At 38.4% G+C, this 17225-nt stretch overlaps 1 protein-coding gene across 4 annotated transcripts in view; it reads left to right on the forward strand.

Moving 5' to 3' along the window:
* The first annotated feature begins 561 nt into the window (after window positions 1–561).
* NOX4 (NADPH oxidase 4) overlaps window positions 562–17225 on the forward strand; it is a 234822-nt gene continuing 218158 nt past the window's right edge. Inside the window, exons 1-2 of one of the 4 annotated variants that reach the window (XM_072610604.1) lie at window positions 562–829; window positions 1669–1764. In XM_072610604.1, coding sequence (XP_072466705.1) covers window positions 773–829; window positions 1669–1764 — 153 coding nt within the window. In that variant the 5' untranslated portion in view covers window positions 562–772. Of the gene's footprint in view, window positions 830–1668; window positions 1765–8084; window positions 8153–17225 lie in introns of those variants that run through there. The other 3 variants (XM_072610602.1, XM_072610601.1, XM_072610603.1) reach the window with 3 other exon arrangements.

A 17225-nucleotide genomic window follows, 5' to 3' on the forward strand; every position in this document is an offset into this window, starting at 1 on the left:
GGGAAGCTTGCACACAAAAGGCGATTTCCGGCTCTAATTTCCCTCGCTCTACTCCCACATCTTGGACTGTTTTGGAAGCAGTAAAGGAGAACTTGGTTCGGTCAACGCAAAAAAAGACAGGGTGGGAAAAGAGGAGGAAGAGGGAAGGCGGGCAATCAGGCTGTGCCCGTTGTATAGTCTTTAGCATCATGGTCATTCTTATTCTGGAGGCCCCGAGGCTAAGTCTGAGTCAGCCAGCCGGACGTCCCCCGGTTCCCAGGCTGGGACCTCTGGAACAGAAACAAGAGCGAGACCCTGCCTAGACAAAGGGGTCGGGGCGCTTCCGTGCAGGGAGGGAGGGAGAGCCAGACCGGGAGGAAGAAGGGAGCCCCTGCTGCTGCCACGCCACTGTGGTGGCTGCTTCTGCAGCTACGAGAGACCGAGCCGGTACCTCGGACACCCAGGGAGAGCAGGCGGCAGCGGAGCCGGCCGAGCTGAGCCCCAGACAAGGCAGGACGGCGAGGTCCAGCAGTCAGGCAGGCAAGCTGGCTAGGGGAGCAGCGTCCCCGAGAGCCCAGGCGGCGGAAGAAGCCAGATACAGGCTTTGATCCAATCAGAGGACCAGATCCGCGCTGTGCTCCCACTCTCCGCCTCTCTTCCCCCCACCCTGCTTGTCTTTATTCTTCCCTTTCTCCCGTTCCCCCTCCCCCCTCCCACAACTGCAGCAGCTGCAAAAACTGCAGTCGGTGATCTCGCAGGTCCTTTCGCTGGGCTGGCCTGGGGGGGCTGCAGCATGGCTTTATCGTGGAGGAGCTGGTTAGCAAACGAAGGGGTTAAACACCTCTGCCTGGTAGGCTGGGGGGCTCTGCCCTTCTTTTCCCTTCTGTCAATTGAAAAGTTTTGATTCTTTGTGTCTGTCTATTAGAGTGGGAGTATGTAATGGGGCGTTTACTACTAATTGAAAGTGTTGCTAACATAACTTTTAAAAAAAATAGAGATGTGTATCTTCTAGGAGTAACAGTTTCTCTCTCCCTACACTTATTTTATACATATAATAATATGCGAATTTACATTTGAGTGACTTGATCTTTATGTAAAGATTAGCTCCACTGGCTTCTTCTGGAGGAGAATGTTGAGAGTGTAAAGTGGGCACTGCCATGTGAATATTTCTCTTTTCTGTTGACCAGCTCTTTTAACAATTCCTTCATATTTAATTTTCTTTATTCTTCTAACAGCAGTAAAAGTTTTGTATGTTTGTAAATGGGGATGAAGTTAAAGATGTATGGGTACGCTGGGTGTCAAATCCTGTGAATGAAGTCTAGAAAAGAGCCCTGGATTAGCATTACAGGATCTGGGTCTAAATGCCATCTCTGCAATTTAGTCCCTATGTGACCCTGCCAAAGTGACAACTACTCCCTAAACCATAATTTCCTCATCTGTAAAATGAAGGAATAGATTGGATGTCTAAAGTTTTTGTGTGGAGTTACATAGGAGTGGAAACCTGCCCATGTCTCAGAAAACCTATTTGGATCTAAAATGTTTATTTACCATTGGGCAGAGGACCTGACTAAGGTCTTTTTATTTTTTATTTAATGATATCACTTAAGTGATGATGAAGTGCTCTAGTTTCTATTTATGGGTTTCGTTGACTTGGTGTTTGTTTGTTTCTTTTGTCTCAATTGTTTTTAGCTCATCTGGCTCTCTGTCAATGTCCTCCTTTTTTGGAAAACCTTCCTGTTGTATTATCAAGGACCAGAGTATTATTATCTCCACCAGATGTTAGGGGTAAGTGTGACTCAAATGATGGTCTTTGACCATATCAATGAGGCGGGCATAAAGGGAGGAAGGAAAGAGAGGAGTAAGAGTCAAAATGTTGCTGACAAAGTTTGGTGAAGATCTCTCTTTGCAGAGAGAAATGAAGACGAATGTTCTTGCCAAACACTTTACTTTTATTTTCTCCAGGTAGGAAAGGGTAATGTTGTTCAAGAACAAAGGAAATTATCTAATCAGTGGAAATGAATGAACTGCAGGGACTTTAGTCTAGCACTTGGGAAAAGCCTCTTCTTGCTGCCAGATGCAGGGAGCACTTAAGGATTTGGCACACAAACTTGATCAACAGATGACTGAGGTTTTAGTTTTCAGTCATCCAGACTTAAGCCAACCTGTGAGCTTACTCAGAGGAGCTTGTATCTTTGGCTGCCGATTCTCAGGAAATGTGCTTTACAGAGCTAGTTAATAATCCTGGGTGTCTCTAAATCAGCTAGTTGACAATGTCAGTGATCTTGACTTATAGAAATGTGCAAAATTTTTGCTAAGCTAGTGCTTCCTTTTTTTTTTTTTTTTTGCCATTCTGCCATTAGTCTCATACTTCCTTCTTTCCTATGTACCATACCCCTTGTAAAGTGGAGAGAAACAGAATAAGGAGAGGCATTTTTCGTATATTTCTTTATGTTGCTTTAGAGCAACAGGATTGAATTATATCATAGAACTACCCACAATTTTGCCAACGTATTCTAGTGGCTAAGAAAATGTTCTACCTAGGTGATATGAGCATGATTTTTCATGTCTTAAGTTATCATTTGACTTCCCTACTTCCCCTTCTCTCCCTCATCCAAAACAAAGCAAAATAGGTCAGGAAATTCTCAGCATGGAAACCATATCAATCATGAATTTGTACTGACAAACAGGTCCTCTATAATTAATATCCTTGCTACACTATAACCTTCCAGTGATCATGTAAGCTAGCAAATATCATTGGTAATGCTTGAACCCAGGTCTTCCTGACTCCAAGACTAGTCCTCTATCCACTATATCATATTTTAGTCTTGTTGTTATTAAGTAGATGTAATTATTTTGGATTATGTACTTTCCAAATGAGATTTGGTCAGTTTCCTCATCCTTGATTGCTCAGATTCACTTTGCATAAAGATTAAATTGAGACCTTTTAGAAGAAATCAAAAGAAAGCCATGGTCTGCTTTTCATAACCTTTCCTCTCCCAAACTAAACATCATCATCAAATAATTTAGTTTTGTGGGCTAGTTTAATACTTTGGAAACTGAGATAGTGTTTGTGCTTGTGACTTTAAAAGATATAGGACTCTTAAGGCAAGTTACTACTATTTACATGCAAGGAACTATGCTTGATATTGGACTATTTTCATTTAATTCAGTAGACAGAAGTGGCTAGTTTATATGTATGGAGTACTGTGCTGGATCTTGGGATTTAAAGATAGAAAAAATGGCCCAGTTTTTTCTTGAGACATCGAGATGGAAGATAGAGTTCTGAGCCATGAATCAGGAAGTCTTGAGTTCAAATCCAGCCTCAGATACTTAGTAGCTATACAACCCAAGGCAAGTCATATAACCCTTGTCTATTTTAGTTTTTTTCAGCTCTAAAATGCAGATGATAATAACATCCGTCCCACAGGGTTGTGATGAGTATTAAATGAAATAATCTTTGTAAAACACATGGGATGCAGTAGGTGCTTAATAAATGCTCATTTCCTTCCTTAAGTAGTCTATTACTCAGGAAGAAGATGCTACATGTGTGAATGTGCCTAAAATATAAATCACAATGTGATAATCTCATAGGAAAGATATAGCAGAAATGATCAGGAGATTTGTGAAGGGATAAATTACTTATTGCAGGGAGTATATGTGATTTTTACTGATTATTAGATAGTTCTCTCTAAACTATCTCTAATTTTCAGATGTTTTTAAGAAAGCAAATTAAGAAATCTCATAGGATTGTGTCATAGTGAAAACTTGACAGCTTGAGAGCCAGAGGACCCACATTCAAATCTCATGTGTAACTCTTCATAGCTGTGTGACCTTAGAGAAAGTTTCCTTATGCATAAAATGAGAGGATTGAACTAGATAGCTTAGGAGGTCTATGCCAGCTCTAGATGAAGCTATGAACTATGATTCTTTGATGTGTCGCTTCAGGTCATCTACTCCAAACCTTTAATTTTACAATTGAGGAAACTGAAGCCCAGAGCATTTAAGTGATATTTCTAATGTTACAGAAATAGAAGGGAACAGAGGAAGGATTTGAACCCAAGTTCTCGGAGATAAAATCCAAAGCCTTTTCCATTTTAATGTGCTGCTTCACCAAGTGATATATAATAAGCCTTTTATTTCTCCTCACTTCTTTCTACATGTGCTCTCTCCCTCCTTCCTTCCAATCTAACCTTTTTGTTGCTGCCAAGATTGTCTTCCTTATGCATTGATCTGGTCATATCAGTTTCTATACTTTTAGTGACTTCTTGGAGGTTCATTATTCAACAATAAGCAAAGTTCTTTAGCCAAGTATTTGAGGTCCATTATAATCTAGTGCAAGGGTGGGAAACCTTCAGCTTCCAGGGGCCTTCTAGGTCCTCAAGTGCAGCCCTTTGACTGAATCACAGAACAAATCCCCTCAATAAAAGGATTAGTTCTATAAAACTTGGACTTTATCAAAAGGCCACACACAAGGACCTAGAAGGCCATAGGTGGCCTTGAGCCTACAGGTTTCCCATCCATGATCTATGGTCACCCCAGTTTTTTGCCCTTATCTGATACTTATGCTTAGTCCTCCACTATCCAATCCTAGCAGGTCATACTTCATTCAAACTGGAGTACTCTTTGTCCTCTAAATATACGCTGTGCTTCCCTCTTTCCCCCAGCCTTTGCTAATACTGCTCTCTATTGCCCAAATACCCTCCCTTTTAACTTTTAAAGTCCAACTTTATGTTACCAGCTTTTTGTTATATCCCTGTATTAAGTCACACTCCTCATTTGTTAGGTTCTTTTTCCCCCTGTGGATCTTCAAATGTAATTTGTATACCTACTTTATATGCACTTTTGTATTAATTTGTAAACTGTAACCTTCATGTGGGCCTGGACCAGTCCTACTAGTGGGCCTGGACCAGTCCTACTAGTTCTTATCTAACCTTTATGTCTTACACACACACACACACACACACACACACACACACACACACACACACACACACACACACACACACACACACACACACAGTGTTTCCTCATCAAGAAGGGTCACACTTGCTTGATGCATTAAAATTTATCTGAGTTAAGTTTTTCTTTGGGGGTTTGGTTCACATCTTAGATAATGAAAAAATAAGGAAACTCAAGGTGCAAACCTAGCTCTTGTTCAAGAGTTATGCATTATGTTAATGTAAAATCTGAGGGCAGACAACCTGAAAAGCTAAAACTGAACTTTGGAATCCAGTTCTCTAGCAGTCAAGGTAATAACATGCACAAAGTAAGGGGATACTTTTTTAAAAAGTAGTTTATGGGGGACAGGGACTAATTACTATGGACTTGAGTTCTTTGAAAGGTGATTTCTGAAAAAAAATATTCTTGTTTATTAGTCATGAAGTTTTTGTAAAGGCACATGTAGCCACTGTGTATTTGTGTGTTGTATGTGTGTCTGTATGAGTGCACTCTCTCTTCTGTCCTGCTTTCACCTTTTACTTCTGCAATTCTACAGAGAAGCAGTATGTCATGGTGACCATAATGGATATACATAGAGTTCTGGACTTAAAGCAAGGAGGACATGAAGTCAAATCCACCTTCAGAAATTTAGCCTGTGCAAGTCAAATAATCTCTTTCAGCCTTAGTTTCATCATCTATAAAATGGGGATAAAAATAACACCTATCTCACAGGGTTGTTCTGAGGATCAGTATATTTAAAATACTATTCAAACCATGCTCAGGATTATTATGATTATGTTAATCAAGTAGAAATTGACATCATGAAAGCTATTGGGTGGAGCATGAAGAATGAAAAGCAAGGGGAGAGTAGGATGGACAGGTCATTGTAAATCAACTTTTATAATTGTATAAAAAGTGCTACAATAGATCAGGTCATGAGTTATCCAGCCCAACATTCTGTGTTTGACAATAACATTGAGCAACTTGTGACAGTAAGATATGCTTTCCTCCTTTACTTCAAGGGAAAAGATTAGATCCATTCAGCCCCCAGCCCAAAACAGCATGGTAGAATAGAGAAAGGATTAGTTCTTGTTTGTCCTTTGTTCTTGAAGAGTACTATGACATTAGGAAGGTGATGCTATGACATGCAAGTGACGTGGATTTAAGTGAGGGAGGGCTATGCAAAGTCACCAACCTCATTTTTACCTCCAGAGCCAGCTGGCCATCCTGTGGCCAGATGTAGATCAGGACAACTGAAGATGGTCAACAGTGCAGTAGGGGACGGGACATTGACCTTTTTGAATTAAGGTCCTTAACAGGTGTCAGGTTGAGTGATTTTAAGACTTCATTTGAACATTTGGTTCAAATATCACCCTTTCCACCATTTGAGACTTGCTAGAACTTGTCCTTATGACCTTACCTCTTTCTTCTTTTCTAGTATTCTTCCACATACAACTCTATATTGCAACCATATTGGCTTACTTAATGTGTTCCTCACATACAATATTCCATCTATAATCCGTGTGCCTATTCACTGGCTATGTCCCATGCTTTTGTCTTAGAATCCTTGGCTTCATTTCAGATGCATCTCAAATACCACTCAGGAGGTCTTTCCTGGTTCTCCCCAACTGTCAGTATCTTTCTCTTGATGTCTACTATCCATCTTATTGGTCCCTCTCAATTTGAAGTGGCTCCCCCCTGAGATTACCTCCAATTTGTCCTGTATAAAACTTGTATAGACCTAATCATTTGCATACTCTCTCCCCCATTAAAGAGTGAACTCCTCAAAAGCAGGTACTGTTTTTGTCTTTCTTTGTATCTTTAGTGGTTAACCTATAGCTTGGCACAAAATAAGAGCTTAATAAAATTTTTGTTGACTTGTTGACCTTGGATGTTATATATATGTATATATGCATATATATCAATATATACCTATTTATGTACGTACTATGTTCCTCATTAGAAAGTAAGCTACTTGAGAGTGAGCACCCACTCACTTTAGCACAGAGCCTGACGTATAGCAAGTAGTTAATAAATGGAGATTGAATGATCAAGGGAAATCACTTTTCCAGTGTGTGAAGGATGAATTGGAGTAGAGAGAGCTCACTTACAAGACTACATCTTTAGACTAGAAAAGTGTAATCAGACCTTGAACTAAGGTGATAGCTATGTAAATAGTCATAATGAGTTAGATATGAAAGGTGGTAGAAGAATTGGTAATACATGGTAACTGATGGATATTGGATAGATGGGGAGTGAAATATCATGGATAATGCTGAGATTATAAATCTGGGTGACTAGAAGCATGATGATGTCAAATCCAGATAGAGAAAGCTGATGCCATGAAAACATTCCTTTGAGACTTAATATAAAGAAGAATCTGATAATTTCAGAATACAAGAGTTAGGTGGCAAATCAAAAATGTGTTTTTACCCTGTAATGCCCAATATTATATGAAAAAGTAGATTAGAGAATGGGTAGAACAAAGTGCTAAGTGATTTCTTGGGGTAAAAGTCATTGCTTATATGGGTAGACCATGAAAAGCTTTAAGGCAGATATGGTATTTGAGCCCCAACTTAAGGGATAGAAAGAAGGAATTCCACAAGTGTAGAACTGGGACAGGATGCTTGCTTTGGGGAAAGGTTGCAGTAGAAGATCCCTGCTTTCCAACTCTAAGAATCTAAAATGATCAGATTTCACTTTAGTTACATTAACATTGTTTTCCCCCAGTGGAATGTTTTGATGGTGCCAAGTTAAACGTGTGGTTTATTTTGGCTTAAATTCCCCGATCCTGTCATTGAATCTTTCGGTAATGGACGATTTGTTTTCAACATGAGTATCTATGCTGACCTGATAATACAGTGTTTTGTTTTTCTTTTTTCTACTCTCTTAGACATCTTCTAAGCGGTCATGCAATTCCTATTTAATTTACCTTTAAACCAGATTTGCTTGGTTTGCACTCTTTCTCTCATTTAAAAAATAACTACTTGGGAGGACCCATCATTATCCTAGATGTGTTTAAGAAATATTAACAAAATTATCCTTGGAACAACTTTGTGAGTTATATTACTCACATTTTACCAGGCTGGACTCTGATGTCATGCAAATTTCTCAAGGCCAACTGTGGAGGGGAAATGAGAATTTTAAGATAGTTTGATATTCAGAACTGGAGGTAGCAGCCTGCTCTGTTGGAGTTCATTTTACTCCAGTATTTAAGAAGGGAACTGAGGACCAGGTAACATTCCCATTTCTTACTGAGTATAAAAGGAGACCTAGACCACTTCCTTCCATCAGATGTGCTCTATGTTGTTTTTTTGTTTTTTTGGTTCAGGCAGCATTTTGAAGCTAAGTGACTATTAAATAAGTTTCTTCTCAGATAGATGAGTCATTTTTCTTATCAATTTCCATTAATTGAATATATGCAACTTACAAGCATTTTGATCTGGGGTGCTAGAGAATCTAGAGCTCCTCGTATTCTAAATCTTGTTTTTAAGTCATCTCAATCTGTTAGATAATTTCCACTCCCTCTTTTACTGTCACAGGTCCTTTGATGTCACTGTCAAAGACAAAAACTTGGGCTGGTAAACTCACAATCTGATCTACTGTAGCACATATAATTATAAAAGCTGATTTAAGGGGATGTGCCCATCCCACTCTTTCCCTGCATGTTTTCATTGTATGGGAACATTTAATAATTTATTTAAGTGAAGGATGGGGTGAGTTTGAAACTGTCATAGGTCATAGAAATCCATTTGTAGAGACTGTACATGTGCATCATGTGATCATAGGCATTGTAGGTGTGTTTATATACACACCAAATATATACACTTATACATGACCATGAGAAACAACAAGATATCATAGGTAAGAGGATTAGCATTGGAATGATGAAAACCTGGATTCAAGTCCTTGTAGCATGACCTTGGGCAACTCATTAAACCCCAAACATCTCAAAGCAATAACTTAGGGATGATTTACTGTTTTGCTTTGATGGAAGTAGTTTCCAGTTGGAGATTTTTTCACAAATATAAAGTCACAAATCTGAATCTTCCTCCTTCCCAAAAAGCATAACATCTATTATATTTTTAATTGTAGTATTCTGCTGTACAATGGTTGAATGACTAGAAGACTTGGAATACAATAATCTCCAAAGAACTGAAAATGAATACTGTGGAAAGGAGTAGACAATCATATGGTGGGCATGAGGAAACTGCAACTTGTGTTGTAATATTATATTTTTTTAAAAAATAGCAAGAGTTATAATAATAACTAGCATTTAGGGCTTTAAACTTTGTAACATGATGTACATATGTTATTTGATCCTCACTACAACCTTGTGAGGTAGGTGCCATTATTACCCTATTACAGATGGGGAAATGTAGACTAGGAGAGGTTAAGTGACTTATCTAGGATCATGCAGCTAGTAAGTATCTGATCTTTTGAAGGTATGTTCAAACCAATGAGATCATAGCTTTATTGAATGTGATAGAGGGAAAGTGCCATGATACAAGTAACCATTCCTTATCTAAATTTTGTATTTCCATAGCACCTTGTACAGTGTTCTGTATACAGTGGGCATATAATTATTTGTTGAATTAAATTGTATGCACAACCAGCTATTTGTTTATTATCAAAATAGATTGAATGATAGAGGCCAGTGAGTATAGAAAGGTGAGGAAATTTGCTCCTTCTGTCCCATGAGAGGATCTCTTAGTCACATGTGTTTGTGGGTATGTATGTATGTGTATTTATATACATGTAAAATACATATGTGGATATACAGATGCATATATATATGTATGCATACACATATATCCATACACATATGCATACTGTTTTGACTCGTGTCAGCTAGTGGTGCAGTGAATAGGCTGAGTCCAGAGTCAGGAAGATCCGAGTTCAGATACAGGTCATATACTAGCAGAGTGGCTCTGGGTAAGTCACTTGACCTCTGTCTTAGTTTCTTCCACAGTAAAATGGGGATGATAATAAAAGCACCTACCTCCTGGGACAGATGTGAGGATCAAATCAGATAATATTTTGAAAGTACTTAGCACAGTATCTGGTACCCAGTACACACTCAATAGTTACTTGTCCCTCTCCCCCTCCTTTTTACATTTTCTCTTCTCTCTTGGGTCATTTGACAGGAATCTTGACCTCTGTTGCTACAACAACTTGCAGATGATTGATGTCTAATACATGATTTTCAAATGAATGAATTTCATATCTATATATTTTATTGGAATCTTTCACCTTAAAATGTTTAATCAATAAGTATTTATTAAGCACTGACTACATACCAGGAACTGTACCCAACAAATATTTCTGAAGCATTTGCTAGCCTCAGGGCTCTCTACTAGGTTCTCAGGGGCACAAGGATTCAGTACAACAAGGGCCCTGTCTTCAAGGTGTTTATGATTTCCATGTAACTCATGTACAGATTTTTTTCTCTACTCTCAGCTGCTGGTATGCTCTGCATGTATCAATTCTGACTTTTCTAATTTGACAAAAAGTAAAGTGAGGAAGGATTTTCTTACATAGTAAGCTTTAATTGTTGAATGGGATTGGATTGGCAATATTATCAATTTGTATTTTGATATTCTTATCCCCTCTTCAAACCACATCCCAAGTTACCACTCTAGTTTTCCCAGGGAGCTAAACCTAAATGCAGAGGAATTTGGTGGAATTCATCCTTCAAATAATCCATGTAAATTCAACACATTTGCTAGAGGGCAGCTCTAGTGCTTATTAGGCTACACTGAATGAATGTTCTTTCTCACGAACCAATGGTAATCACTACTTCTGTACATGTGAGCATACTTAGCCATTCAGGGGTAGAGCTGTACCCATAAGTTTTTCTTTTGTTCCACCCAACTTTTGGTCTATGCAACTCACCCCTTTTATTTTACTTAGAGTTTTGGCTAAGCTTACTTTTCTTGCATTATGGGTTCATAGAGAAAAATGTTTTCAGGGGCCCTATTTTTTTTTACACTCAGTCCTAAGGGAAAGCAGCTTGGGATCAGACTTCATCAGGTTGCTAACTTTCATGACTTGAATGTGTTAAATACATTAGAGGAGGAGTAGAATAGATGATAGGATGGTAGATGAGAAGCTTATACACATGCTAATAAATGTTTAACAACTAGGTCTCTCGGGAAAAAATATACATGCAACACTTTTAAATTCAATCTACATTAGTAACATTTTCTTTATTACTTTTCTAAGTTTACATAGTTGACAAAGCAGCAAATCAAGCTCCAGCTTATAGTATTTGGGGGGTTCTGAGGTATAAATTCTCACATTGACCATTTAACAGTTGGCTCTCCCAAGGTAGTACATAGCTGGCTCCAGCACACATTGATTATTTTGGTTGGTGCCAGGAATGGGGGAGTGCAACAATGAGGAAGACATCACTGATTTGTATTAAAGAAGTTGTTGGGGTTTTGTAATCCCCCATAGTCTAACACAGACACAAGCCATAAGTATTTGTTACAGTGGACAACACAGTATGCAAAATGAGAAACACATGTTAGAACATGGGCAATGTGAGTATTTGTTTTTTTTGACTCTGCATATTTGTTCCATGCATTTTCCTTGCCTTGCCTTGCCTTCCCTTCCCTTCCCTTCTCTTCCCTTTCCTTTTCTTGGAGATAGAAGAACAAATGCTTGTTAATTGTACAAAAATGTTGAAAAATGCTAAGTTGTTGCTTCCCTCTGTAAATGAAATAGGAGTAGAGAGAACAAGAAAGATGGACATGGCTCTTACCTTTGGTCTGCATTTATAATTTCATTGGTAGAGAGAACCCTGAGGAAATACCTTCTACCTATGCAGATCAACTATCAGAAATTGATTAAGACAGTTGTCTAGGGTGCTAAGAGTTTTAAAAATATGCCCAGGGTTAAATCAACATTATGTGTGAGAGTCAGGGCTTGAGCTTGTGTCTTCCTTTTACATTGCTGAGAACCTTCTATATGCATTTCACCACATGGCTTCTCTAGGCAACAATAATTTCCTGAGAGAGATTTGTTCCTTTTACTGTTAGGACAACAGCATGTGCAGGTGCCATGTGCACAAGCATACTGAAATATGATTTGTTAATGAAGAGACTGCTTGTTTGTCAGTTATATACAACATTTTCAGATTCAATCCCCATGTTAACCTCTGGTTGCTTCCCAAGTTAATAAGGAGAGAAGGGTACCATGTGCTGTTTTGCTTAATTGGACAAAGGTTGTCATCACATGATTTATAATTGCAGGATAAAACATATTTCAGAATGAGACTGTACTTACAGATCTTCTTGGAATCTAAGAATAATTAAATTTGAAAAAAATGATGGTCACTCTAATGGGAAACCCATAAATAGGGTATATTAGAAAGGTTAAAGGTCTAGGATCTGGGTTCTCATCTGAGATGTAATCAATATGATCTTTAGGAAATCACTTAATCTTTCTGGGCTTTTCTCTTCTCTTCTGCAAGAAGGAATAATACTGCCTGCCCTATTTAGCTGTAATGATTGTGGAGAAGAATAGATTGTGTGTTTATAAACTTGCAGAATTGGGAGAAATTTCAGAGATCTGGTTCAGCTCTTCAAACAATGCTATCCACTACTTTCCTGACAAGTAGATTTTCCAGTTTTACACTGACCACCAATTGTGATTCAAGGTGTGCCATTCTAATTTCAGACAAGGTAAACAATAGTGATGCCACTGTGTGATTTTCATGCAGCTTCTTATCCTTTGGTGGTGGGGACTGGGGGGTAGGGGGTGGGGAGGGATTTAGTATGTCCTCATCCAAGGCATTATTGATAAAAATGTAGAAGAAACATTATATATGTGTAGAAACACACATATGTTGTAAGAAACTGATCCAAATGGGTAACACAGAGTGATTCTAGAATAGATAAATGACTAAAGGATACAAACAGGTAGTTTTTAAAAGAAGAAATCAAAGCTATCAACAACTATATGAAAAATGTTCCAAATCTTGAACATTTTTTTCATTCATATCCAACTCTTCATGATCTCATTTGGAGTTTTCCTGGCAAAGATACTGCAGTGGTTTTCCATGTCCTTTTCCAGCTCTTTTTTGTCTATGAGGAAACTGAGGCAAACAGTGTTAAGTGACTTGCTCAGTGTCATAGAACTAGCAGGTATCTGAGCTGGATTTGGATTCACATCTTCTTGACTCTGGGCCCATTGTTCTAGCCACCATGACACTTAGCTGCCCTATCATTAATAATGAAAAGAATTGAAATTAAAACCACTCTGAGGCTCTATTTAATACCTGCAAGATTAGCATTGATGATTACAGAAGAAAATGACAAATATTGGCAAGCCTTTGGGAAAACAGGCACGCATGCACCATTGGTAGATCTATGAAATGGTCTAGGTATTCTGGAAATCCATTTGGAGCTGTGCCCCCAGATTTGCATATCCTTTGACCCAGCTGTATATCTCCTAGGTCTAGAACCCAAAGAGATCAAACCAAGAGGAAAAAGACCCACATGGAAAACAGCAACAATAAAACTATTTAGAGTAGCACTATCATCGTAGCAAAGAGGTAAAAACTAAGAAATGTCTGCCTAATTGTGATGTATAAATGTAATGCCATATTATTATATCATGAGAAATGATGAAATGAGTGAATGGTTTCAGAGGAAACTGGGAAGAACTCTGTGAACTGATGTTGAGTGATGGTTGATGCCAGGCCTAGAGGCCTGTGTGGGCTACCCGAGTCTTCTTACCTCACCTCCAAGGTCTTCGGTTGGCCAAAACTGGATGCTCATATGAGAGAAAGGACGTTCCAGAGTCGAACAAGGGTTGAGCTTTATTTCAGGGTCTCGGTTACAAGTGCAGGGGGGTCTTCCTTAGGAGGAAGAGGGGGAGATTTCCTAAGGAGGCTAAGATCTTAAGGGATTGGAAGTAGAAGTACAAGCGGGGAGAGAGGGGGAGGGGAGAGAGGAAAGAAGAAAAGTGGAGCCTACTGTCCTCTTGGCTCCTCACGTGCTAAGAGAGCTTTCAGGCTTCCTCAATCCTACTTAACCTTCAGCCGCATAGCTTGCATCTGAATACCGTGCTGTTAGGTAACTAGGTGTGCCCAGATCCGGGACAATCTCGAGGGCGGGGAGATCTCTCTCCCATCACGTTTCTCACGGGAAGAGGCGGAATTACTCGAGATAGCTCGGTTCACCTCGATTCCCAGCCGTTTCCTGGGGGGATCTCGTGAGAGCTCTAAGATTTAGAAGCTCCCACCTTTACCCGCCCGAGACTGTCCACACGGAATTGAGCTTCCAATCCCAACAGGTTGAAGAACTAGGTGAGAAAATTTCAAAACAACAATAAAATTATAGAGAAAAACAACTTGGAAAGATTAGAATTCTGCCACAGCAATGAAAAACTATGAGTACAGGGCACTAAATATAAAATACATTACCCAACTTCTACCAGAGATGTGATGTACTTAAATGGTAGAGAGATAGATTTTTGGACATAGCCATTGTGGGTATTTATTCTGCAGTATTATGCATATTTGTCATGAGGGTTTTATCTATTTGACTTATTTTTTTTTTTTTTTGGTCCAATGGGAGTGGCAGTAGGAGGGAGACATAATAAATGCTTGTAAAAGAAATTTTGGTAATATATAAAAAAAGAACAAAACAAAATCATGCCCTGACCCTTTTGACTCTCTGAGTCTTCCCTCTAGGTTAGCCTTTCCTACCAGTTGTCTGTTTTTCTTTGCTCAATGTGTAAAAATTTCTTTGAGAAAATAAGAGGAACTATATTTAGAGAAGAAAGAGAAGTAAAATGGAAAAAGCAGCTTAGGCATTGAAAAATACAAAAAAAAAACATACTTTAAGATAAGATAGGATGGCACAAATCTTTTCCAATAAGAAGGAATGTGTGTAGAGTGAATAGTTGACCTCTCAAGTGCCTTCCTATTCCTAGATTATAGGAACTGGATGTGATAGTTATCTTCTGCTGTTCTTTGTAAATATTTTCTACTGTTTTGACTTATCACGATGAGGCCAAGTGGTACTTAATTCAGCTTAACATAAACTAAGTCATAGTGAATGGCTTTGTTTTGTCTCCGTCCATTAACTCTTATTTTGGTTTCTCATGTCAGAAGTAATGAGTAGATTCAATACTGAAATTTGAAACATTTATTAACATGCAACCTAGATCCAACTTGCCATCTCAGACTTTCTATGTGTGACTCCCATTCATTTACTCTTCATTACAGTGCTAAGCTTTCATGTAGTTCTTTCATGAAATGCCTTCTCATGTCTCCTTGTCTTTGCATAGTCTGATCCTCCATGTCTGAGCTCATTTCTGTGAATATTTTAGAGGCTTTAGTTTCATTCAAAACTCAAACACCCTCCCCCCCGTCATGCATGAAGACTTTGCTGATCCCTTTAGCTCTTAGTGCTTCCTTAAAAATCACTTTGTATTTATGCTATCTATACACACTTTTATGTGTTCATGTTGTCTCCTCATATAAGCATTTTTAGGACGGAAATTGTTGATTCAGCTAGGCTGACTTGTGTGGCAGTTGGTGGAGAGAGCTGGCCCCTTCTCCACAGGAGGTACTTCCTTGAACAATGATACTCTCTTTAATTATTAAGAATTCCAACAAGAGTTTCCTTCCCTAAAATTTTGTCATATTTCTCCTTACTATTTCCCTGTCCATCTCTTTCTTTCATAGCCTTATTACCTTCTCTTCGTGTGTCTCTTCTCATTACTGTAATATTTATCACTACTTATATATCACTTGCTATGTGTCTTAGATTTATAAAGCACTTCAGCCAATCAACAAGTATTTTTTTTAAAGTACCTACTATGTTCCAGGTACTGTGCTAAGCAATAAGGATATAACCATGAAGAATTAAACTGTTCTACTTGAATATATTCTGAGGGAAGCAACATGTAAAAATATGTGCAGCATAACTGGAAAGTTTGCAAATACAATACAAACTCACAACGTAGTTAAATTCAGGTTAGTTTGGGAAAGAAGGCTCTAACCTTTGGGGTGGAGAGATCAACAAAGACTTTATGCAGAAAAATGGTATTTCAACTGCATCTTAAAGGAATAGGGGGACATCATGAATGCTTTATAATATTTCATACATTTAAAAACATTACTCTGAGAGTAGGTCTATAGGCTTCACCACAGTGCTGGAGGGGATGGATCCAAGATAAGGAAAAGGTTAACAGCCTTGAGCATAGAAATCTGGCCTGAGTGAGGATGAATTGGACTCAGATTTTGTCTCTGACGTATCCCTGGGCAAGGCACTTAAGTTCTCTTGAATTTGTTTAGCAAAGTTACCAGCAGGTGCTGTTCTACACTGATCCAGGAAATTTTCTCACTAAGGAGTTTTACGCATGAGAGTTTCCTATACTGACACAAAGACAACAACAATTTCTGTAGCACTTTAAGGTTTGCAAAGTGATTTACATTTATTATCTCATTTGTTCTTTATTACAATCCTTTAGGGTAAGGACTATAATATTCTTCTTTTTCCAGATGAAGAAATTGACAAGATTTGAGTCCAGTTCTTTATTTCCCATTGTGAAAATTTCCCCTTGTGAAAATATATTGCTTTTCAGTCTCATTTTCTTATCTATAAAAAGAGATGGTTAAATTAGAATAGCTCTAAGGTATACTTCAACTTTAAATATGACGCTGCTACATAATTTTAGAAATTTGAGGCTTAAAGAAGGTATTTAATGTACCATGCTAAGTAAAAGGGAAGGGAATATGCATTTATACAGTGCCTACTACATTCCAGGCACTATGTTAAACACGATAAATATTATCTCATTTGATCCTCCTGAGAATCCTTCAAGGTAGGTGCTATTATTATTCTCATTTTTGCAGTTGAGGGCACTGAGGCAAACAGTTTAAGTGACTTCCCCGGAGTTACACGGTAGGTGATTGAGACCAGATTTGAACCTGAGTCTTCCTGATTCCAGGCCCTGTACCTGCTGAACCAGCTGTTTCTGGCTTAAAGCAGTCATCTTCCAGTAACTTGAGAATATTAAACAAAAGACAAATAATAATATACAGATAGTAAGTCTCTCCCCCACCCCCACCTCAGAGCAGAATACTGAAAAGGAAAAAAAAATGAATAACATTCCAATTACAATTTAAGTAACACATCACCATGGCATGATAAATGAGTTGATTACAACTGGAAATAACATAATACATATTAAGCCTTGAGAATGTTAGTTTAGAAGATGTTATGAGGTGTTCTTGTGGCTAATTCAAATCTTGCATTAATATCCTCTCCTTGTATGTTCTAATTCTA

The sequence above is a fragment of the Notamacropus eugenii genome, chromosome 5 (genome assembly GCF_028372415.1).
Source record: "Notamacropus eugenii isolate mMacEug1 chromosome 5, mMacEug1.pri_v2, whole genome shotgun sequence".
Lineage (NCBI taxonomy): Eukaryota > Metazoa > Chordata > Mammalia > Diprotodontia > Macropodidae > Notamacropus > Notamacropus eugenii.